The sequence below is a fragment of the Diadema setosum genome, chromosome 18 (assembly GCF_964275005.1).
Source record: "Diadema setosum chromosome 18, eeDiaSeto1, whole genome shotgun sequence".
NCBI classification, from domain to species: Eukaryota; Metazoa; Echinodermata; class Echinoidea; order Diadematoida; family Diadematidae; genus Diadema; species Diadema setosum.
In genome coordinates, this window is record NC_092702.1 from 37,325,033 (window position 1) to 37,350,182 (window position 25,150).

General features: G+C 36.6%; 1 protein-coding gene across 1 annotated transcript in view; it reads right to left on the reverse strand.

The window, feature by feature from the left end:
- Nucleotides 1–3,870: 3,870 nt before the first annotated feature.
- LOC140241558 (uncharacterized) overlaps nt 3,871–25,150 on the reverse strand; it is a 37,772-nt gene continuing 16,492 nt past the window's right edge. Inside the window, exons 16-31 of the mRNA XM_072321294.1 lie at nt 24,714–24,814; nt 24,083–24,281; nt 23,881–23,946; nt 23,160–23,359; nt 21,888–21,980; nt 21,057–21,160; nt 20,434–20,559; nt 19,574–19,672; nt 19,035–19,107; nt 18,495–18,580; nt 17,711–17,825; nt 16,153–16,240; nt 15,015–15,593; nt 13,937–14,039; nt 12,746–12,833; nt 3,871–4,309 (exon numbers count right to left, since the gene is read on the reverse strand). Coding sequence (XP_072177395.1) covers nt 4,098–4,309; nt 12,746–12,833; nt 13,937–14,039; nt 15,015–15,593; nt 16,153–16,240; nt 17,711–17,825; nt 18,495–18,580; nt 19,035–19,107; nt 19,574–19,672; nt 20,434–20,559; nt 21,057–21,160; nt 21,888–21,980; nt 23,160–23,359; nt 23,881–23,946; nt 24,083–24,281; nt 24,714–24,814 — 2,332 coding nt within the window. The 3' untranslated portion in view covers nt 3,871–4,097. The remainder of the gene's footprint in view (nt 4,310–12,745; nt 12,834–13,936; nt 14,040–15,014; nt 15,594–16,152; nt 16,241–17,710; nt 17,826–18,494; nt 18,581–19,034; nt 19,108–19,573; nt 19,673–20,433; nt 20,560–21,056; nt 21,161–21,887; nt 21,981–23,159; nt 23,360–23,880; nt 23,947–24,082; nt 24,282–24,713; nt 24,815–25,150) is intronic.

The following is a 25,150-nucleotide window of genomic DNA, read 5'->3' on the forward strand; positions in this document are numbered from 1 at the left end:
AAGTTTTCTAGTACCGAGACAAATATTGATGATATAAAAAGCATATTTTCAAAGAAGTTGTTAAATCTCAAATGTCGAGCAATATTTTTCTAATTCTAAGATTCAATATAAACATGACACCCAAGCTTCGCCAGTCGGGGAATTAGCTCAAATGGTAGAGCGCTCGCTTAGCATGCGAGAGGTACCGGGATCGATGCCCGGATTCTCCACATAGGTTGAAATCTTTTGACTTTGCTCATACTCGTTAGTTATTTTGTGCAGTTTCATCTTGTTAATTTCTTTCCCCGCTCCCCCCCCCCCCCCCTTCCAAGAAGGAAAAAAAAAAAAGTTCTAACACTTCTCGCATTTGCTTACAAATGTATAATATCCCTACCAGTTTTCATTATCAAATTAGTTATCCATTTCAGGTGTCATATGCTAATTACAATGTGACAGTATTTGCCTGAAAATTTGTTAAAAAGCCTTTTTTTTTAATTCAAATTGCCACTGTTAAGATGCAAGATAAATGCATAGTTCAAAGTATATCTAAGTTATGCCACTTGTTTCTGCTTTCTTTTACATCTCTCTGCCCCTTCCCATACCTCCCTCTCTTTCTCCTTCTCCTCTCTCCTACCCTCCTTCAAATATTATTTTGTCAAATAATGTAAAGATGAGGCTTGGTGAGAGGATTTGTTCCATTAGATCACAGAGCAACTTTAGAAAGGAAGTGAATTTGACTCAACTCACATTATTTACAATGTTTAGCCTGGTTAAACTTCAAGGGAACTGCAATTTGGGATTATCGCAACAAGTACCTAAATACGTTTTGGATGTCAAAGTAAAAAATCATTAAAATCTCCCTGATTTAGGAATTATTTTCGCCCTTTGAAATGCATGTAACACACAGATATCTCCCTGATTGCTGTGTGAAATCTCCCTGATTTGGATATGGGAATGTTGGCAGACCTGTGTGTGTAATCTTATTTGACTTGCTGATATGATAAATATATCTATACACGTAAATATATATATATATATATATATATATATATATATATTTTAATTTGAATTGAATTTGAATTTATTTGTTCAGCATAAAAACAACAACAGGGAATAACAACGATTAACGATCATAACAAGCAAAAGTAAAAACGGATCTATGGAATACATACAGCTGAAGGGAAGCAGCCAACGAGGAATTAAAAGTTTCCTTAAAATCTGGTCGACCCGGATAATCGATCAAAATGCATTGGCGGTAATCTTTTTCATATTTTTTTTTATATTATATATATATATATATATACATATATATATATATATATATATATATATATATATATATATATATATAAAGAGTAAAATCAGTCGTATAGACACCGCAGGAGCCAAAAAATTGGACTGACGTTTCGGTCAAAGACCTTTATCAAAGTAAGTCTGAACAAATACAATTTGATGCAAGAAACTAAGAAGACGCATAAGTTGCCAATATACAAATAATGATAACAAAAGCCTGGCTGGATGCATGGTATAAGCGCTAGGGGGTGACGTCACAAAGGAAAAAAGAAAAGATGCGCAATTTAAAGCAATAAAGTGCGAAGGTTATTATGACGCAAGAAAACCTAGGCGCGTATTAAAGTAAGCGTGTGACGTAATAAAAGAAAGTAAGGAAGATGCTCTTCATCTTGGACCTTTCTTTGTGACGTCTTGCCTTTGTTTTTTGTTTTGTCTAATTGTTTATTTTTCTAAGGCATCTTCCTTACTTTCTTTTATTACGTCACGCGCTTACTTTAATATGCGCCTAGGTTTTCTTGCGTCATAATAACCTTCGCACTTTATTGCTTTAAATTGCGCATCTTTTCTTTTTTCCTTTGTGACGTCACCCCCTAGCGCTTATACCATGCGTCCAGCCAGGCTTTTGTTATTATTTGTATCTTGGCAACTTATGCGTCTTCCTAGTTTCTTGCATGTCTTCCTAGTTTCTTGCATCAAATTGTTTATGTTCAGACTTACTTTAATAAATAAATAGATTCTAATGTATTATGTCAACTTGTTTGTCTTCATCGTCTTCATGCTCTTATTCCAACACGCGGATAATAATACCATTATATATATTACATGTATAGATATATTTATCACATCAGCAAGTCAAACAAGATTACACACACAGGTCTGCCAACATTCCCATATCCAAATCAGGGAGATTTCACACAGCAATCAGGGAGATATCTGTGTGTTACATGCATTTCAAAGGGAGAAAATAATTCCTAAATCAGGGAGATTTTAATATTCTTTTATTCAGACATTAACAGATTTTGACATTTTCAGGGAGACTCCTACAGGATCAGGGAGCTCTGCACACATACACACAGGCACATATACAGTACGATACACAACTACATGCAAAAACAGACTGACAAAAGGGCTCACAGGTATTAAGTGTTGTGTTTTATTTTTAATATACTTCTTCACATAAAATAAGAAACACAAAATCTATATTTACACACATCTGCATTTGAAATTTCCAAGGCTTGTACAAATCACTAACTACTCCACCTCACCTTGTGTTCATGAGCCACATGTAAAAACATCAATTTCACTGTTGATACTACAGTACTGAGAAGAATAAAGAGTAGGCAGGGTAAACCAATGGGCGGTGATTGTTGCCTTGTACTACACTGTAATTGCTAAATCACCAGGTACTTTATTGACCAAGTAATTTGAGCGCCAGTATATGTTCCAGACCCTTCACTCTACGAAGTAAACCATCAAACATGTTCACCAATGTTCACATTCCGATCAAAATGTATAATTTCCTCACGGTGAGCCAACAGGAAATGTACCTATTTCAGTGTGGGCATCAATTGACAACACAGAGAATCAATTGCAGGAAATTGGACTAGTAAACATTTTTTTTTACAATTCTCACCACAGTGAAAATATCTGTTTACTTCTGTGAGGCAAATAGTAAAATTTCACTTTCTTCACCTGGGACAAATAAAACACTCTGACTTGAGAGATCTGATGACCTCTATTTTGAATTAACGGTACATGAAAAATCTTCACAGAAATGCAGAATATGCCGATTTTATCGTACTTCATCTTTGTGCAGTCAAAGAAATATACACTGAGTTTTGTTCAGACTTACCAATGAATAATAGAAAATATCACAATAAATAATTAGACATGCAAAAAGCTACACACTGACAGGGCTTTAAGTTTGTTTTTGATGGCATATTCTCAAGCAGCTTTTGTTACCGCCACAATGCAAACAGACATCTCATGTATTTGTTATACCTTCACATGTACTCTACTTTTCAGATTGTCTGAAAGTAGTTTTGCTACATAAAACTATGCACACACTTGACTCTCTGCATTCTGTATTTTTGTGCAAATTATGCAAAACCAGCTACATCTATTCGGCAATAATATGCAATGTTCTATGGAAAAAAAAAGTCTGTCGTACTGCCACCACATGGAATTAACTGTTTCTGGATGTCACAAAGTCATCAATAAGTGTTCATTACAGTAGATTGTACACCTTGGTGTCTTCATCCCTAAATATATACCTAAACAAAGAGAAATGGGAATATCGGATAGAGGGCGAGCTCTTTTTACAGGCATCATATCATTTCAGCCATTCTGAGAAATGTCTTTATCATATAATTGTGTATGTATGCTTTCACTCAAGCATGTGTGTTACGAGGAATAAGACTTTGTTGTAAAATTTCATATCATTAAACTTAGGCAGCACCCATACAAATGAAAAGTGCAGTTGAAAAAAAAAAATGAAAGAAACAACAGCAACATTGCTAAGTGCGTGTATATATATATATATATATATATATACATATATATATATAGATATACAATATATAAAGCAAATAGGTGTGATGAAATGTACATGCCACTCTAAAAAGGAAGGACAGCAATCATTCATTTGTGACTAACAAAGAAAAACTTCAAAGTCATGAGATGGCAAGTTAACCCTCCAACTTGGGAGTCTGTTCATATTCAACACCTCCTTGACAGGAATACATTGCATTTAGGTATCTTCAGTTTTGATGCTGAAGCTCCAAACCACATCGACCTGATCCTTGGTCCAGTTCAAAAGTTTCCATTCAGGAAACTTTACCCTCTGTTTGTCCAGTATTCATGATGTGTCCACAGTAGTCATGCAGTAGTGCTGCCATGTACAGTTTCTGGTCAAAGTCATTGGCAGGTCCATAGAGGAAAGCACTCTGACCAAAGTTGATGTTGAGGTAGGGATTGTTGGTGCAGGGTGTCAGAGGTTGACTTGGTTGGTCTTCACTGGCCACAGTAAAAAGCTTTCCTAGGTTCGAAAATCATTTTACAGATCACATAAATGTGTATATCTGACAGCACAGACATCCTTGCTTAAGTCAACCTTGCGTATGTGTAAGTTGAATAATCGCCTAAGTTGAAGGTCTTTTCAAGCCCTCTTCTCTTTATATTCTATTGATTTTAACCAGTCATAAATAGAATTTTCTCTATTAAAGTCAAAGCTATTTCTTCAGTCCAAATACATTTGACTGAGGCAAGGTTGACTGTACATGTATTTTGATCAACATTTACTTTAACTAGCCAAATGATAAAGGATGGCATACATGGCAAAAATAATCTCTTTTCTTGTTAGTTGCTACCATAAATGCTGATGTCTCGTGATGTCTATTTCTCTTCTTTCTTTTAAACCCTTTGGCTCCACAAGCATAATAGGTTGCATGTACAGTGAAACCCCGTTATAACGAGGTCCGTGGGACCGGCGATATTACCTCGTTATAACCGGTACCTCGTTATAACCGTACGCATCAAAAACAAAGAAAAACATAAGCACGACATCGGAATATACCCATCAACGAAAGAAACTTAAGAACATCCTTTGCGTTGTTATTACACAATTATGGATCATTATTATTGAGATAATAAAGGGAATTTATTTGTGAATTAGACGAAAAAGTAGGGGTTGAAATGAGATAATTCTTTATTAGGTGATACGCTATCAGCGTATCACCTATTGTGATTGTCAAAATCTCTCTTTATTTTTTTTTATTCTTCTTTCTTTCTGGACAATTTTGTGTCGTCAATATCTCAAGAATGACATTACGAAATAACATGACATTTTCAGTCAACATGTCTCATGACAAAATCTAGCCACGATAAGGTTTTCATGACAGTAACATATCTATGACGTCATCTAGGCGCCATTTTGTGATTTTCGGACCTTGTCACATGATCGATCATAACTTCATAACTAGATGTCATTTCTGTATCATTTTCGGTGGACATGAAGTTCAGGTCACGCTCTATCTTACTTTTTAAGGCTAGTTACACAGGTCATCATTAGGCGCGCGTAAGCGCGCGTCAAAATTTTAAAAGGCTCAAAACGACTTCCCAATGGGAAATCTCGAAGTTTCAGACAATTTTAAGCGTTTCAAACATTTTCTCGCGTGCGCGTCCGTCCGCGCAATTTCGCGCGTAGAGCCCGTAAGCAACATGAAAATGCAATTTTTTTGACTGATTTGGATTCCTGATACTTTGAGTAATAATATCCATTGATTTCCGATCGATTTCGACCTATAACAAAGGAATGCACTGGCGTCAAAGTTGAAATTCCGCGTGCGCGTCTTTCTGCAAATATGGTGAAAAAACATGTCTTTGTTTATTTCGCCATAGCTCTTTAAATCGTCCGTTGACCCTATATTTCTATTGCATATTACAAAAGTATATGAATTGTAAATAACATTCCAAGTATCAGTATTGCCAGGAAAACGCGATGACGTCATCATATCGTCATTTTAAATCAAAAAAGTGGAATTGATTTTTTTGAGGTACTGTTTCTGACATTCATTTGCTCATATCTCTGTTGTTTAAAGGCATAATTTACCATTTGCAGATGAAACAAAAACCCAACATTAGTGCTTTAAAATAGTTCTAAAATGTGAGTTAGGTATAGAAACAACCACTGTAAAAATTTGAATCCGTGTAATCGATGTTAAGTATTGTTAAATACACAAAATGTGAACAATAGTTATAATAAGAATGCTTCGAGACTAAACCGTATACAGTTATGGTTTACTGAGAAAAGTGCTGATATCTCCTCATATTTTAGGCTTTATTGCCAAAATTTTATATGGTAGGATGTTTTGTGATACAACAGACCTACACATATGCATCAAATGTGATATCTTGAACATTTTTTAATTCACTGCTCCCAAAGGTAAACTGGACCTTTAAGCTCAATATTACCCCAAATTCAGATATGTTGCACTTTGAACATTTACCTTTCAAGTCCATGTGATGGTTTTGAAATATGATGACGTCATCATACTAGAAATTGTGATTAAAGGTAAAGACTCAAAATCAGACAAGTTTACGTGTTATGTCTATGGGAGGTGATTTTTTTTAAAACCATGCATTGACTTGACAACGTTTAAGCACCTTTGCCTCATCTGATTTTACTCCATTTCCTCTGAAACATAAATATGTTGTAGCTGAGACAATAACCTTTAGTAATCATGCATTTTATGTTTTCAAATCTCTTCATCAGGTTGACAATTTTGCAATTTAAAACTGAAAATGAGAATGCAATCTGTACGGAACGATTCCCAATTTTTCTTTGCAACTGTATATTGATCGAATCCACGCTGCCACTTGTGGGAAGTTGAATAGCGCCATCACAAGTCAACACTGTCACGATAGTATTTAGATTTAAGTTTCGCACTCGATCTTCAGGACAGCCATGTGGCATAATCGGTTAGCGCGCTGGTTGTTCATAATGCCATACCGGAAGGCGAGAGGTTCGACTCCCGCAGGACTTTTATCCGTTCTTTCTTTTTTTTCTCTTTTTTTTCGGCAGTTCAGCTTTACTCCGATGTCATTTATCGTATTATTTTATCAAGTGTACGTAACCCGTGAACACGGCTGCTCTATTTCCCTTGTTTTTTATTGGAGTTTGGAGATTGGGTTTGCTTCATTAATTTTGTCACACTTAATGTTGTAAATTGCCCCTTGTTACAGTGTCCCGCTTGCCACCTTTCGTGTGCTCTTTCCTTTTCTCTTCATTGGTTATTGTTATACTGTAACAGGATAGGTAGGAACATGTACGTTTAAATAACTTGCAGGAATGGGAGCTGAATTGATTAACTCTAGTCCAGGTGTATGGCGTCTCGCTCATCTCTTTGAAATTCCAGGTTGTTATTGTTTGACCCAATAACGGAGTTGTAGACAGGTTATATGTTGCTATAGAGGTATCTTGTGCCACATGAATGGAAAGCATCACTGTTTAGTAGTAGTAATGAACTTTTTCACGTTGTATATGGTATAAATATTTTATATATATATATATATATATGTATATATATATATATATATATATATATATATATATATATATATATAAGTATATATATATATATATATATATATATAAAATAAAGATAAATTTCACATCCAATCTTCGGTACAGCCGTGTGGCTGTCACTTAGCGCGCTGCATGGTCATTATGCACTACCTTAGGACGAGATGTTCGAGACCCGCAGGACGCTATCATTTTTTTTTCTCTCTCTCTTTCTTTGTGTTTCTTTTGGCAGTTCAGCTTTATTCCGATCGATTATCGTATTATCTTATCAATTATACTACCCCACGACACACAGTCGCTCAAGTTCCTTTTTTTTTGTCGGAGGCTGGAGGTTGGATTTGCTTCATTTATCATACGTATTGTTTAAACTGCCCTTGGTACAGTGCCCCGCTTGCCACCTTTCCTTTTCTCTTTCCTTTTCTCTACGTTTGTTCCTGTTATATTGTCACAAGACAGGTCGGAAAATAATTTGCATAACTCAACTGGAGTAGGAATGGCAACTGAATGAATTAACTCTAGGCCAGGTGTATGGCGTCTCGCTCATCTCTTTGAAATTCCAGGATGTTATTGTTTGACGCAATAACGGAGTTGTAGACAGGTTTTAATGTTGCTATAGAGGTATCTTGTGCCACATGAGTAGAAGGCATCACTGTTTAGTAGTAGTAATGAACTTTTTCATGTCCCTCCATGTCAATTATAGTGTGGTTTAAAGGGGTTGTGTGTCTATCTGCCAAAGAAGAGGAATAACTTATTTTCGTCATGGCTGTTTCTCTATACGTAGCCGTAGGTAATGAGTGTTGTTGGTATCTGAGCAGTGAAGAACAGAGCATCAGGCTAAAATCCCCCTTAGTTATACGCGCTAAGCGTTCAATTTGATATATCTTTCTTTATGAAGTCAATCCCTGCTAATGGAGTTACAGAATTATGTTATGACACGTTTCACTGAAAGTTTGTAAAGCAAAGTTTATGGACAAGGCAAGCAATTGTCCATGAATATACCTACCATTGATTTCAGAGGGAAATTATGGTATGCATAAATGTAAGGGTATCATTGCTTTGGAATTGCTGAGACAATATGCTTGGCACGAGGGCTTCCACTTCTAATAACTGATCCCTTTGAAGATGTGTCGGTCACGGGTGATCGTCATGATTCATCTTTCACGTAGAAGCTTACGTTCCACACTCTTGGTTAGAGAAGACTTACCATCATACTTCAAATTGTTATTATAAAGGTAAAGACTCAAAATCAGACAAGTTTACATGTTATGTCTATGGGAGGTGATTTTTTTTTAATGTGCATTGACTTGACAACGTTTAAGCACCTTTATCTCAGATGATTTTGCTCCATTTCCTCTGTAACTTAAGTGTGTGGTAACTGAGACAATAAGCTGCAGTAATCATGCATGTTATTCTTTGAAATCTCCTCATTAGTTTGACAATTTTGCAGTTTAAAACTGAAAATGAGAATGGAATGTGGACAAAACGATTCCTGATTCATCTTTCACATACATAAGTTTACGTTCCTCTTTTTTTTTTTCTCGTCGAAACGTATGGCCGAGTGGTTAAAGGCGACGTCTCAGAGACGTGAGGTTGCACACGTGCGGGTTCGAACCCCACAAGATCACGAAACAAAATACTTAGCTATTTTACTTTTTTTTCTTCAATTTTGTATTACATATTCGTCCATGTAGAAATCACATTCATATATAAACGCACCTATACACACACACAGACACACACACACACCATATCCCTCTTTTTTGTGTTGGAGACCATATTGCTTCGACTGCTGCAAAATTTTGCAGGCTGACTTTGTCAAACTGATCATAATATGTAATGACGACGACGAAGGTGTTGTACTTTGAACAATTGTCTTTCAAGACCACATCATTGTTTTGTACTTTGATGACGTCATCACACTGAAAATTGTGATTAAAGGCAAGGTATCAAAACCAGCCGATTATAGGTTTTATGTTTACGGCACGTATTTTTCCCAAGTTGCCAGAAATGGCATAGCGACATCAGTAGTTACAAGGCCGCATTTCCGTCTAGCAATGCAATACATGTTCACGCGGCCACGTTGGTTGAGTGGGCATTGACTTTTCTCCCTGTAATATCTATACATTTCTTTTTTGCCTTACCATTTCCGTGGATGTCCCGTGGCCGAGAGGTTAGGGAAACGGTTTTGCATGCAAACTCAATTATAACTTCAAGGTGCCTATATCACATTCTTTTCTTTGTCGATCACAGAGGACCGACATCTGATAACCCCAAGCGTATCACCTAACTCGTCAGTCTGACGAGTTTCATATCTCGTTGTAATTCTTGTTTGTTAATTTTTCCTAACACCAGCGCAAATAGAGTAAAATACAGGCGTTGTTTACCATAACTTGTGAGGTATTTTAACGCTGTTGGTGCCCAGCGGGAATGCGATGATTTCATGAATCATTTCGGCTGTAATCTTGTACAATATATGATCGTTGCCCTCGAAGGGATTAAAAATGCGTCCTTTATTTTCTTCCGAAAATCTCTTCGCGTTTTGTACATCTGTTCTTGAAAAATATGCGACAGGACTGAATGTGGAAGGTTAAGTTGTGATCCTTTTTACGCAAATCTGTACCTCATAGACCATTCTGAAAGAAAGAAAAATCTTCATTGTGAAATGCAGTGTTAAAATTGTGATAATGAACAAACCCAGATCTATTCAAACTAATAAATACGTTTGTTTCTTTTTCTGATTTAGGTTAACATGCGTTATTCAACTATTTTTTACGCTACTGTCACCTGGCGAGATCGCGATAATTTCAGAGTTAACATACATGCGTTGTTAACCGTTAAGTCTTGAGGGGTATTTTACGCTGTTGGAGCACAGCGGGAATTCGATAATTTCATGAATCATTTCGGCTGTAATTTTATACAATATATGATCGTTACGTCCGACGGGATTAAAAATGCATTTTTTATTTTCTTTCGAAAATCTCTTCGAGTTTTGTACATCCTTGAACTGTTAAATGCGTTTGCTTCTTTTTCCAAACACCGATTAAGTAGGTTAACATGCGTTATTCAACTATTTTTACGCTACTGTCACATGGCGAGATCGTGATGATTTCATTAATCATTTCGGCTTTAATCATACACACTCATATTTAAATTATCATTTGTTAAATGATAATGAACAAATCCAGATCTTCAAATTAATAAATGCGCTTGTTTCTTTTTCTGAACACCGATTAAGGAGGTTAACATGCGTTATTCAACTATTTTTACGCTACTGTCACCCGACGAGATCGCGATGATTTCATTAATTATTTCGGCTTTAATCATACACACTCATATTTAAATTATCATTTGTTAAATGATAATGGACAAATGCATATCTATTCAAATTAATAAATGCGTTTGTTTCTTTTTCTGAACACCGATTAAGGAGGTTAACATGCGTTATTCAACTATTTTTACGCTACTGTCACCCGACGGGATCGCGATGATTTCATTAATTATTTCGGCTTTGATCATCCACACTCATATTTGCTAAGCAGCAAAAGAACTGGAAGTCGGAACTAAAAATGGAAAGGATATAATAATGAGTTGCACACGCATTCCATGTCCATTTTTGGCCACAAGTGTCGCTACATGAAAAGTTTTTGAATGCGTTATTTTTTTTTTTCTCGTTGCCGTGTGGTCTGCCCTAATATCACGCACGCGTATCTCACGGAAAAGAAAATCGAATGACTATGTTTAATTATTTAGTAGGAACATCGGAAGGCATTCAAGCTGTGTCTTATCGCGTGATTTAGAAGAAAACATGGAAGGAACGGTTCTCTGCAAAACGGAAAAAGACGTGGATAGCGTGAATTCGGTTTTCAGTGTTTCGTTTGTCGCATGTTTGAAAGCGGCAATTTAGTCAAGAAATGGAACCTCGTTATATCCGACCAAATTGCTTATGTTTTTCTTTATCATGATGCACCGAAATTGTCCTCGTTATAACCGGAATCTCGTTATAACCGAACTCGTTATAACCGATTCGTTCTGCCATAGGTTTACACGCAAAGGAAAACGGGACCGACGCGATCACCTCGTTATAAGCGGTTCCTCGTTATAACCGAACTCGTTATAAAGGGGTTTCACTGTACAGGTTTACAGTACTTAGTACCAAAGACAAAGTATGATTGCATGATTCAAAACAGATTAACAGATTGGTTAACAGATTTACTTTATGGAAACTGATTTTTTTTTTTCTTTTTATTCACATCTGTGCATCTATTGAAAAGTATTTTGATGAGGGGTATAAACAGAATATCATCTACATTTTCATAATTGCCACCTGCGGAATCAAGGTTTCTTTATTGGAGACTAGACAGTACTACTTTCTTCTGGGCTGCAACTCTTATAGAAAGGTGAGTAACATATGGTGTATCTCTTGAATCTTACCATAACACTACAATCCCTCAATGTAAATACTCATACATGTATCATAAAATTGGTAGCCTCAAAGGCCCAAATTCATGAAGGTGGTTTAAATCCAAACCATGGTTTATGCAAATTTCTTCTGCATAAATATGATCAACAGATTGTGTACGCCAATAGATGTCCAATAAAAAAACACGCATTGATACGCGCCTGTCAAAGGAACGCCTATTTCATTTCAGACCATGGTCCAAATTAAAACCACCTTTGTAAATTTGGGCCATAAATGTTTAACATCGTGATGACAACTGAAATGGCAGTACATACCATGTCGTATATAACCTTGGTATTTTCAGGTGTAAATCATACTGAACAATGACCATATTTTGCAAAACTATGACAGGTCAATTGCCCTATACTGCAATATTGACATACTAACTTCTGTGATGTATCTACAAAGGTACGACTATCAAAACTTGGTATGTAATCAACTGGTGAAATTAGGGAGTTTTACCTCAAGTTTTGACCCTCTCAACTTCATCAGATTGAATGTGCTATCAGTATTAATTGACTTGGCACACAGTTTGTACAACCTTGGTTGCATGCTACAACATTACATATTGCTAAACCTATGGTAAAGTAATGATCAGGTAAAGTAATATCAGAATTTCAGCATCTCAGCAGGTTTATGTGACATAATGTGTAAGCAGGTATACACAATAAATTCAATGAAAAAAGTAATACTTTTTTTTATACTCAGAGTTTTGTTTCAATCAGGGTGGCACCAGATTGTTCTTTGCTTTAAACAAAAAAAAAGAAAGAAAATACTTTCAGTGCCCCTACAGAGTTTGAAGTTTTACTTCTTCCAGCTCAATTTGGTGTTGTCTTTCTCTGTTCTATCAGAGACAGTGGGTAAGCATGTTATTCAGAATTCTCGTTATTTCTGAAGTTATAATTATTCAGCAAAGAATACAGTAGACTCACTGATTGGTTGTCCATTCACAGTGAAGAATACCACCCCTGGAGGACTGAGCAGGGCACAGCCAATGGTCACTGTCGGATGCTTGGCCATCTACAGCAAGAGACAAATAAATAGAACTTTTCCCTCAGATCACACACATACATGACTCTAAGGGAGAACATGATTTTTTTTTTCCACTGAGACCACATACATACACTACTTGTAGAAAGTACAATGGAAAATAATAATAATAATATATACAATGTATAAAGCGCAAAACCTATACACATATTCTTCTGGGCTGTGAAATCACATTGTTTGAATACATAGATTGAAAGTCTGGGGCAGTAACTGAATGTACTAAACATTGAATTGAGTGTACAAATAAACACATCTTCCAAGACTTGCAGAGACACATCAAATGACAACCAACATTTTTAAAAACTACAAACTTCATTTGGTGCTGAGATGCATCGAGTATTTTCCTAGTAATATCCCCTGACATATCATTTGTATTGTATGCTGAACTGAAAGACAATATTCAACTTCATGAAATTCTTGCTGTTTTTCTTGCAACTGACTGACAAATTGACCTACATCTAGTCTGAGTATGTAAGCCCATGATCTTTTTATCATGGGTTCTTCTAAAACACTGAATAATTCAGTGCTTATTTACATCAATATAGGGCAATTTGTCAATCAGTTGAGATGAAAGACAATAATTTAAGCTCAAACTATGCTTTTTACTTAAAATCATGACAATCCAATGATTGTTCACTGTAGGTCAAAGGGTCAGAAAATAAATGTATTTTCAGCGTGTCTGGTAAATATCATACAATTGACAACTATGAAAATTAACATTGATAACATCTATCATTCCTGATGACTGACTGAACAAGTGACAAGTTACATAGATAACCATTTGCTTGCCTGCCTCTGGAAACTAACACTCTTATATCACAGAATTACAGTGTTCAAATAGAGCACAGCAGCTTCCTTCTCATTTCACTTCATTTTTCTTTTTTTTCGTGGCAGAGAAAAAAAGTTGCAGAATAAGTCCTTTCCCTCAAACATATCTCTACGATGTTCAAACCATTTAAATTAATGCTTGCATAATGCAGTACTTGAATGCACGATATCTATAATTTGCTATTTGTTTTTTCACAACAGTTCGAGCATTTCCCTCCAAGAAATGCCCATTACACTGGCCTCACCTTCTGTTTGCTTTGGTCCGGCATGAGAAGCTCTTCATCATCAGTAAACACAGCACAGACCTGGATACTGGCATCCAGGTTGCAGTAACCCATGACAACAGGCCTAACATGAGGATAAACATACACATATTTATTATACAGTTTTATACAGAATGCAAAATCTTACAGTCATTTGACAATTACATACATGTACAGTGCAGATAGCTTGAAAGATGCAGCCAATAACAAATATGCATGTAGGTCAGGTGTTTTGTTTTGATGGGGTAAATGCAACATGTTATGTAACACAGTCTACACATTCCATTTGGCCAGCTTACTGATATTTCCACATTTATGAATACTTCACCTCTGGTGACCTAGGAACAAGATATTCAATTCACCTGTAATTTAGTATAACCAAAGCATTTCAATGCTTGGAAATCCAGTTTGCATGCATTATCTATAGCTTTGTTTCACTACCCATTATTTAGCTCTCAGACTGTCAAGACAACCATCATCACACAGGTCTGTCTGAATTTCAATTTGTTTTTAAGCTGGCTGACAGCTGGTGCGCTCGAGTACACTGTGGCGCTTGATCACAGCATGTTTTCTTTTTTTTTTATGTGTTATGGGGCCATGAAAAATTTTACAGCATGATGCTAGCTGCAACACACAGATTTGTGTACAGTGCAGTCAGTCAACACAAGGCCCTCCATTGGGAGGGTACTTTATATTGACTATGAGGTTATCAACACGTCTGCTGCATCACCCTGATGCACCCATAACAGTGCATTATTTACTCTATCCACCGGATATTTCGTGAGGTTTTTACTTTCGTGAATTTTGTAAATGGGTGCGAATTAAAAACATAAGGAAATATTAACTCTGATCCTGACATGAATGTGACACGCATGCATACATTTCTCTATTCAGTACTGTACTCCACAATCACAAATTAAACCACTCGCAAATTTGTCAGGAAGTCCTGATTTACAAAGAAAATAGACTCATGGAATATATGGCATATATGGTATATGGCATTAAATAGCAATTGGTACCAGTTATCACTAGGCTGGTAGAAATGATAAGAGTGAGTTACCTTTGATTAACATGGCTGATGCAAACTTCAAAGTAGAGTGATGGTGGAGGTTGAAATTCTTCTGCCTCTCCGCCCCCTTCAGCATCCATCAAACCCAGTAATCCCATTGGTCCAGCAAAGTCACCTGATCCTGTGGCTAAAGAGTTCCCAATTGGATCATGCCTAAAGGGTAATCTACACGTATCACCAATTTCAGTTGCAGATTCTCTCTGAAGGGAAGCATCAACTTCTGCAATTTTTGCCAGGGCGATGTGACGTGGACTGTCAGTTATCTCAGCAAAGGCTTCCCCACCCATCTCTGGGTAACCAAAGTCATCTGCCACTGCCTCTCCACCACCCAACAGGTCCTCCAAAACATCACCGCACCCAGCACCTACAGCCTTCAGTGATTCCTGGAGGTCTAAGTGAGGATGAGGCTGGACCGCTTGATGCCTGTCACCATGGTGACTAGGGGTACTCTTAAAATCACTGGTGTGATGTTGTTTGGAATGATTTGAGGTTGCTCCTTTGCCAGGATGACGCACACGTCTGTGCGCCTGGCAAAAGGGAACGTACCCTTCTGGTATGACATCTCCGTATCTGTTGTAGAAGATAACAGATGTATTATGTTGCATCATACTTTCAAAAGCATCTCAGCATCAGCCAGCTAAGCATGAAATCTAATGTCAGTAATAATAATAAATGATAATGGAAAAAATATATAACAATGACGATAGCTCATTCTAACTTTATGTAATGCACTCATGGATATAATAATATACCCGACACACAGAATGAAACAAATCAAACAAATTAATTTTAATGCCACAATCTTGGCATAAGGTCTCAAATTTATCACTGCATCTGTTGTATACCACATGCAAAGGAAATCAACAATATTTCAAGATAAACAGATAGTCTGCATTTAGTTATGCATTTCATGAAATTTTCATTTTACTTTATATTGCCACTACATACCTAAGTAACTACATTCACTTTATCTCCCCACTAAGTGAGTAATCTTGGATTTACTTTACATTGCCATTAGTTATGTAAATTCATATCAGTATATAATCATGGGAGCGATGGCTCTCAGTTTCCGTACTGGCCAGAGACCTGAGACTGGCTTTAAGTTTATAAGTCTATGAAAGTTAAATACCTGAAAGGGGAATCCCCAAAATTGAATCTAACTTGTTGGTCTGTAGAGAGTGAGCAGGCTGGGAACCACTTCTCACTTAGATCTAGACCTGTATCAGGAAGAGAGGAAAGAAAAGTAGGAATGGAACGATGCGGGCATACAAATGAATAAATCTGAATAACATTGAGGGCATATTTGATTTGTTGACAGAATTGTGTCTTGAGTCCCATGTGTTTACGACAAATCACCTATGCCAAACGGAGGTAAAAGTAATCCTATTTATTCAGTCAAACTGAAGCATGAATCATTCTCTATCACTCTGTCTTAAGTTGTCAATAACAAGTCACATTTTAGCTTAAACCCCAAACAAAGTTCTGGTACGCCTGCAAAAGTTGTCAAATCTTGCTCCAAAATGTGAACGTATGCCTAGGAAATGTGCGGAATTACGCTGTAATAACAAGATATTCGATGGGTAACGACAAAAATGGGAAATATTAACCAAAAACGTTCAGTCTCAGAACTTACCCGAACAGGGTCAGGCTAGACTCGGACTCGGGGATAACTCGGCCTCGCTTTGCTTGACGGCGGGATGAGTTGTATTGGTTGTCCCTCTGGATTGTACAGTGTGGTGTACTATGCATATGGGAGCGGCCTGTATAAACTACATTGTAGCGTTCTGGCTACTCGCAGTAATGGTCCGAGTTGTTATAACGCGCGCATCAAAAACCTCTTTGGCGCGCATGCAAAATTAGTGTGCGCCTCTCAAACACCTCTAAAAACAATCAAAGACGCTTGATAAACAACAACAAAAACTTCAAAGACCGCGCGTCTCAGCAACTGAGGTGATGTGCGTATACTAGTAGGCTTGAGGACCGCGCACTGTCCATTTGTTTTGTAGAGGATTAGCACGCACTTTCCTGTCTGCTCAGTAAGGCCTCGTTTGGTACCCGTAGTATTATAGAGTACTGATGGACATGGCGATCACGAACTGTGTGTAAATTGTCTGAAATAGGGTCGAGTTTTCCCTGAGACCGAGTTAGTCTGGAGCCTTCTGGAATAAAAGTCGGTCTACCGACTTTTATTATTTTTCTCAAAATACTCCAAAACGACTCATCATTCCGGCAAACCGCGTCAGCCAGGTAAGTTTCTTTGTAGACTCTTTCGATATATTGCAAGCAAATATGAAATGGTGCCAGACGAGTTCTCAAGCCCTTACCAGAACTTTGTTTTCACTTTAAAAGGTAGCCTCAGAACTAAAACAAGTCGACATTTTAACAAGTCAAAACCTTGTAAATTTCAAAGCTTTCAACCATAAGATTACAAACACAAAATGCCTCACCTTAAAACCTACTTATTTAGGTATATTACAGATTTATGTTCAGCTAAGAATTCAAAATCAAAAGCACAACACACAAGTAAAATAGGAATTTTGCCGTGATGATGATCTACAAATATATGCATGCACAAAATTATTGTAACAAAAATGTGAAATATATGAACTAAAGATTTGACTGGTATTGGGATATATTTATACATGTGAGATGATCAGAGAGTTGGAAGGAGCCATGCATGCTCTTACCATGAAATGCTTCTCCCATGTTGCCTCCTCTCAACCAGAAGCTAGCGTTACCACGGTGATCCATCAAACAGCTGACTACATCTCCAACCTGCCATTCTAAGCCGTATTCATTGCTCTGTTAAGAAGGTGATTCATTTATTTTGACATGTAATCAATCATGCTACATATCATAGTGGTCATAGAGTGATCTGTGCTGGCATACTTTATTCTTGTACAAAACACACTTTGCCTATTTCCACTGAAGTAACAACTTACAGGATTAAATGCCTGTTTTACTTAATAAACGGCTATGAAAAAATTTATTCTGAATAACTTTGAAACACTCAAGGCTCATCTGTATACTGGGTTGAGATAAAATGGATTGGAACAAGTAAGCAAATAAACCAACCAACAAACAAACAAATGAATATAACCCTATATAAGTCTATACCTGGAACATTAAAAATTCTATTTTGACTTTCAGACATACATAGTGGCCGGAATTCACCCGTTGTTAAATTCAGTCTATGAACTAAAACCAGCACAAAACAGAGAGGCATACCTTGCACATGATAGTCAGCATGCATACATTATTGGAGGTCTTTTGGCTTACATAATGTGTCCAGTACTGGATGTGTCATGTGCATTTAAGCAGTAAATCTTTACATAATTAATTGACCAGATTTATGCTGCTTTGTGAATTTTAACCACAGTACAAACATGCTCAAGACACTTTTCAATATGTCATAGAGAAGTATACAAAGAATACAGTGAATGTAATAATCATTTTAGACTAGTATCTCACCGATGTCTCTGTAATTGGACCATTCCACTTTCTACATCTGGCACCATCAAAAGCACAGGAGTGGAGATCATCACCAACTCCAACACCTTTAATGAAAAATGGTTCATATTTAGAGCTGACTACTAGTATTTAACCAACACAATCTAGGGATCAAGTGGCAAAAATAAGGACACTTGTTAGCTTCAGAGTTTGTGTAATCAATACCATGACAAGAAAGCATTTTAAGATATGCCCACTGTTGGTAAGAGAAATGCATAGATAAAAGCTCCATTTAGTAGAATGAAAAAAAAAAGGTTGATTTGTTATGGAATTGTACTGTCTTACAGCACAATCCCACGGTAAGATGTGAGCATCATAGTCACTATAAAATTAATGTCTTTTATCATCTTCTTAAATTGAGCCTGTCGACTTGTAAGTCAAAAAAGACAATTACTCCATTTTGGTCATATTCATGAGCAGACAGTGAAACAGAAATGGGTTATCAAGTTAACAAGATAAAAAATTCAAATCTAAAGAGCAATAAATTTTGTGTTGACATACCCTTCTCTGGTCCAAAGTCACACTTCTTGGTCGCCCACCCAATCTGGATGATACCACTTGACTTTAGTTCAACCTGTTTTAGGATCACAAAAATGTAATAAAAAAAGTTATTTCTAGATATGTGTCAGGTGAAAATATATGCTTACAAGGAATACCATAAATATGGTGAGAGATAAGTAGTGTAAAGAATAAAATGAGGCCATCAAATTTCAGTAAGTATATTAACCAATGAACAAATGGATGCATAACAAAAATTTTGGACAAAATATCTTCATTCATTCTCTACCTCACATTTGCATTTCAAATTTCCAATCAAACCTTACTCGTTAGCTGTAAGAAAGCTCTCATTACATGAGAACAATACTGTAAAATTGTAGCATACCTTCATCTTGCTCATTAGTTACTAATCAAGTGAGATACTTCTTCTCTGAATCATATGTCATTCCTACCAATATTCAGAGCTGGCTGGGAAACCTGAAAGAGACCTGAAAGAGACTTTCATACTAATACAACATGGCATCACTATCTGCTCAGCTCACCTCATAGTACCACCCTGCTGGTTTCTTCTTGTGTTTTCTAGTCACAGGCAAGCTGGTCCTGGCAAGTATACTTTCAAAAGTCCAGCTGTCATTGCGTACCTGTCACATATACAGCAAACACATCATAAGATAAGCATATACAATGACATCACCATTTTTCATTTTAAAGTTGGTACTCTTTCACTGAACTTACATATAAAGCTGAATGGCAAAGTAATATGGTATGAATATCTCATTTTCATTGAGACATGTGGGATTCACTAACATAAAATGCTTTGTTCAGTGGCACCTAATAGCACCAATTAGCTAACCATCAAATAAATATTACAACAAATGAAGATATTGTACAATATTGCTTCGCAAACTGTTTCACTCATAGTTTTGTTCAAAACAAAAGTAGGTATAGCAAGATATATTTACCTGTGATGTTGGACATTTTCCCTATGAATTTTACTTTGAAAGAGACAACTAAAATTAAAGTAACAGATTTGAGAAGAGTTTTCATGGAAGTGGGCAAGAAATGGAAATGCTGGCTCAGTAGTAGCATCCTAGAAGCATTTCTGTTCTTAGCTGTTCTGCTCCTAGAAAATTTTGAACTTGATGCAACCTTCCTGGTACAGTACAACTCAGTTTTAATGCTTCTTGATAGAAAAAAATGGTGCGCCAAATTTACGATGTTTCAACTGTGGGGGCCTGTCCCAATGCCCTTTTGGGAACCATTTGTGCCTGTACTTCAAGAGCTGTTTAACTCCACCCTGTAGATGATTCCAGCAATTTAGTTTAAGTCTGATCATGCATTCTTGAGAAAATGGCTGAAGTGATATACAAGGGGTACATGATCCAGTGTATGGTCAACTCACCTCCAGGTGATCTGCACTGACCAGTAGAGATGGTGTTCTTGACATCACATCAAGGCAAACATAATCATCTGGTAATGGAGGGAGCTCAGTGGCAGCAAGTTTTGTCATGGCAACGGAAGCTGGCATCTGAAAAGAGAAATGTCAATATCTTGACCAGACACTCCCAAAATTCAACATGCTTTCACTTTTCTAGCATAATGAAAGAGCACTTGACTAACCGCTTTCATAAATAAGGGGGAATTATTATTACCCATAACAAATGTCATTAGTAAGTTAATGAAATGTGTAATTTTCATGAAAAATAATCCACACATGACGACATGAACTCTAGTAGTCTCCTGATCCAGTGGTTCTAACACCAACACTTTAAAAAATTCATAACTTGTGCATTGATTGTCCGATTTTCCTCACACTTTCACTAATGTGTTCCACTTATGTTGCTGCTTTCACTCTATCCACATTGCTCTTTGGGTTTTGGTTTTCTTACAATTGCCTATGTATTTGGAGGTCAAGAAATACTTATTACTCTGAAAATATCAATATTGACACTGTGTGTACTAAATACCTAATTTTACAGAAGTTTAATTTTTCTTCATTTGGGTTTGACACCTATTCTGACTCACAGCAAGTGAAAGTTTCAGCTGCTCTGAAGAACAGAGTAGTACAGCCCACAGGGCATGGAGGGCACCACACAGATGTAGAGATGACTGCACGGCTCTCGACAAATCTGGGAGGGGTGACGGCACGGGGAATTGTAATGGATACAATGTCTTTCAAAGGGCCAGCTAAAGTCTTGCAAAGTTTCACAATTGTAATTCAAGCATTCCCTTCGACAACATCCTAATTGGTTTAAAGTAGACTAAATAATTGTGGTTTTAAATATTTTGTTGACGCAAGGACACAGCTGATGTAAAGGCTATATTCATCACAAAAGGTGCTACGGTCTATTTCCAAAGACATACTGTTGCTGTTGTAAATATCATAAACATGCTGACATTATAACATAAGGTTCAAACTTGATGAGCAATAGTCTCCTATGAGACTAATTCATTCAAAACAATATCCAAAAATTCATTTCACTGTTCATTAAAACTACTAATGATAGCTCACATACTACAAAAAAAAATCTTCGTAAGGTGACCCACCATGATATCTGCACAGAGAGGATAGGACACATTCAATGTATATGAGAACATGTCAGATCATCTATTGCCTACAACCAGCTATCACTGGACGTCTGTGGGCACATAAAATACTGTAAAAGGGAATACTTGAGGCTGACATACATCCTTGCATTAATTATGGCTTCTGTCAAACAGCAATTTGACACTACTCGATAGAACCTCAAAAAATGCCCTGTGATATCCAGCATGAAATGCCTCATTACAATATGCATATGACAAGACTGAATGCCTTTCAAAATGCCACATTTCATCACTACTCATGAATCCTACCTTCATCATCAGTGTTGAGGAGATGGGCCAATGTGAGGACAGCAAACTTTGAGAGATGATTGGTCATTTGACCTTCCTCACTCCGTTCCTCAGCTGCAAAGACAAGTGTTCAAAACAAGTGGTTGTTTTGTTTCTATGGCAACAACTAATGTGCAAAAGGTGACCTTACATTCTTTTTTTTCCCTTTCTTTTAAGATAATTTTAATCAAACAATTTGATGATTGAAAGCTTTTTATCACAGCACATGTACACATACAGCTTACAACAGAGTCACTGTGCCAGAAATCACAAAATAACAGCATTTAAAAAAATACATGCTACGCAAAGTGCATTTACAATTGTACACTGTTCTGAACAAGAATATCCTTACACAGTACTTACATTAAAAAGGCGATTGAGATACAATGTAAGCCATACGTAACTCAACCTTGGTACACTCAAATGGCTTCTACATTCTTTAAATCTATGCTCAATTCTTGTTGCCCGATACAAAAAGCTTAAAATGGTTAACAGAATTTCTAGACTGGAAACATAGTTAATGATTCAGAGGTGAGACCCTAAACGCATTCTTAAACAGGACATCTTTCAAGGTTTCATCAAATACTATATCGAACAACATTCACATTTCTTAAATACAGGTAAGTCATACAAAAAAAACACCAGTATATATTTTGGTAAATATTCAATATGTGCATGTGATCGGTTATTTCTATCATGTTCATACAATTTTTTTTTTTTTGGGGGGGGGGGGGGGGGGTGGGGGTGAGGAGGAGGAACTATGGTTTATTTCCAGCAGTTAAGTTCCAAAACATAGTTCTTGTAATTTCAGTTGTGTGAAAAGACAGCTTTCAAAACAATAATCACACAATAAATTTTCATTCTTTTGAAAGAGAAGAAGATATCTTCATCCATGATTTTTGTTGTGAGAACATACAAGTTTCAAAACAATGATTTAATACAACAAATTTGTTCTTAAAGTGTTAAAGGGAGAAAGAAAAAAAGTTAGAAAATAAATTCCAGACTACTTACTTTGTTGTTCAAGTAGACTATGATATTCATGATATAGGAATGATTAACAAGGCATATCTGACAAACTAACTGAAGGGATGATGATGATAAAAATCATAACATCAAAGATGAAATATGGTTGAATATGTCACTATTAAATATATCACATTATCAGAGGACTGTAAATATGACACAATTAACAATCAAAAATACAATTTGTTGTGAGTTAATTATACTTATGTCAAAAGTGATGATATTACTTACTGTCTTCAACTTCTGCTGCAAGATTGGTAGCAGTTGCTACGGAAACCGAGTCTGAGCTGCTTCTTAGTCTCCTGTTTCTTGGCTGTGGTTGTTCTGCAGCGAGCTGCTGAAGGGTGTTTGTTATGGCCGAAACTGCTTGGGCAATGTTAGATTCTGTCTGGATCAATGAGTCTGTGGTTGAACCCAGCTCAACTTCAGACCTACCCACCAAGACATATCAATGACAGAAAGAAAGAAAGAAAGATGAACTAATACAGGCATCAATTACAACAGAGCTCAGATTTACTGATTGACAAAAAAAAATTAACATCATCAGGCACACACTTTGACAGAAGCATACTATGTAAGGCATTAAAATGTTGTTTCTATCTTTGATACAAGAAGTAAGTAAAGCCTTTTCCATCAATTGTCAAACAGGTCTAGCACAATTAAGCAAAGTTCAATGCACTATAAACTCACAAGTATCTTCAAGCATGTGGTAGTACACAAACCAAACTTTCCACACTTTTCAGTTTCAGTTTGATTGAGAAGGATATCTCTTTCTATTGCTATGAGTTTCCTTGAAATTTTCATAAACTATAAGATGAAATATAAGTCATTCTCATGCTGTAGACTTGACAAGAAACATAAAATTGCAATCTCTGAATTACTATAAAGCATGTCATTAACTTGGAAAAACAGAAGACATATAGATATCAACTCCCTACACTTCAAAACTCACAGTTCCTCGTCTCCAAGTCCATATGCAGTGGGTATCCCTCTACTCTGAGGTCGGGATGGGAAATAACTGAAATAAATAATAAGAAACTTACACATCACTACATCTCATTAACCAGCATTATCACATCACAATCCACACATTTTATGATAAACAATTGTTTACTTGCATGGAATTAGCTTATTGCAGAGTGAATTACTCTCACCTTAAGAATTCAGATGTGTCATCTGGCCGCATATCAGCTCTGCTGACAGGGCGGCTAGCAGTCAGCCTGGTGACCGGTTGGCCACCTCCGTGGCTTTGGGTAGACAGGATGGCATTCAGCCAGTAGTTGACCAGCCCATTCAGGAGCTTGACCACTGCTGGGACTGTGTCTGCGGTTAGGAGCACTGGTCTGTAATGGTCTAGTGGATACAGAATAGTAGCAAAGGAATCTTTCATTAACCCTTTCACGTTAAATAGCAGTTTGTTTGGGGCAGCTGCAGCCACATGGTAAAGAGTACCAATAACATGGTAATGTAAGGATGTTCTTTGACATAAGCTCCTTATATCTATATTGTCAAACAGTCCTAATTAGCATACACACAGTAGCTTAGTCTCTTTTTTTTTCTAATTTTGATGCTTCTCACTGATATTTAGCAACAGTCACCATTTTTGTTGAGACATCTCTCTCTTAATCACACGCAAAACTCAAAATTCTGAGCTTATTGTCATATACCCCTATACATTCATTTGATAACTCTCTTTCATTAAGCTACTATGGGTGCGTTTCTGCTTGACACTTTCTTGCAAGGAAAGACAGGTGATGGCTTCTCGAGTTAACACATTGAGCTCACCAAACATGGATAAGACTCGTAAGACCCTCAGGGCTCCATGAGAGTGGGCTACAGCAAGTGGCTCAGATTTCAGCTGCTCAAACCCCTGCTGAGCAAAGTAACTGTAACGACCAAACAATTCAAAAAAAAATCACTGAGTCCAGTAGCTTGCTATTTTAGCATTTCACCAATATAGTAATAAAACACAGTAATAACAATGGTATCACACAAATTGCATATTTGCTGATAAGTTTAAACTTAATTTAACTGTGAATTGAGATGTTTTTCATCACAGATGTGATGTAAAGAGGTAGTTACATTTTGCATATTGTTAAACTTACAAAGATAATAGCCAAGACAGCATTTTGAGACTTTAAATTACACATTCATGTTTAAGATATTGGTACTCTTGATCAACCTTGATTAAGCATTTTATATAATTCTGGCATTTTGCTACA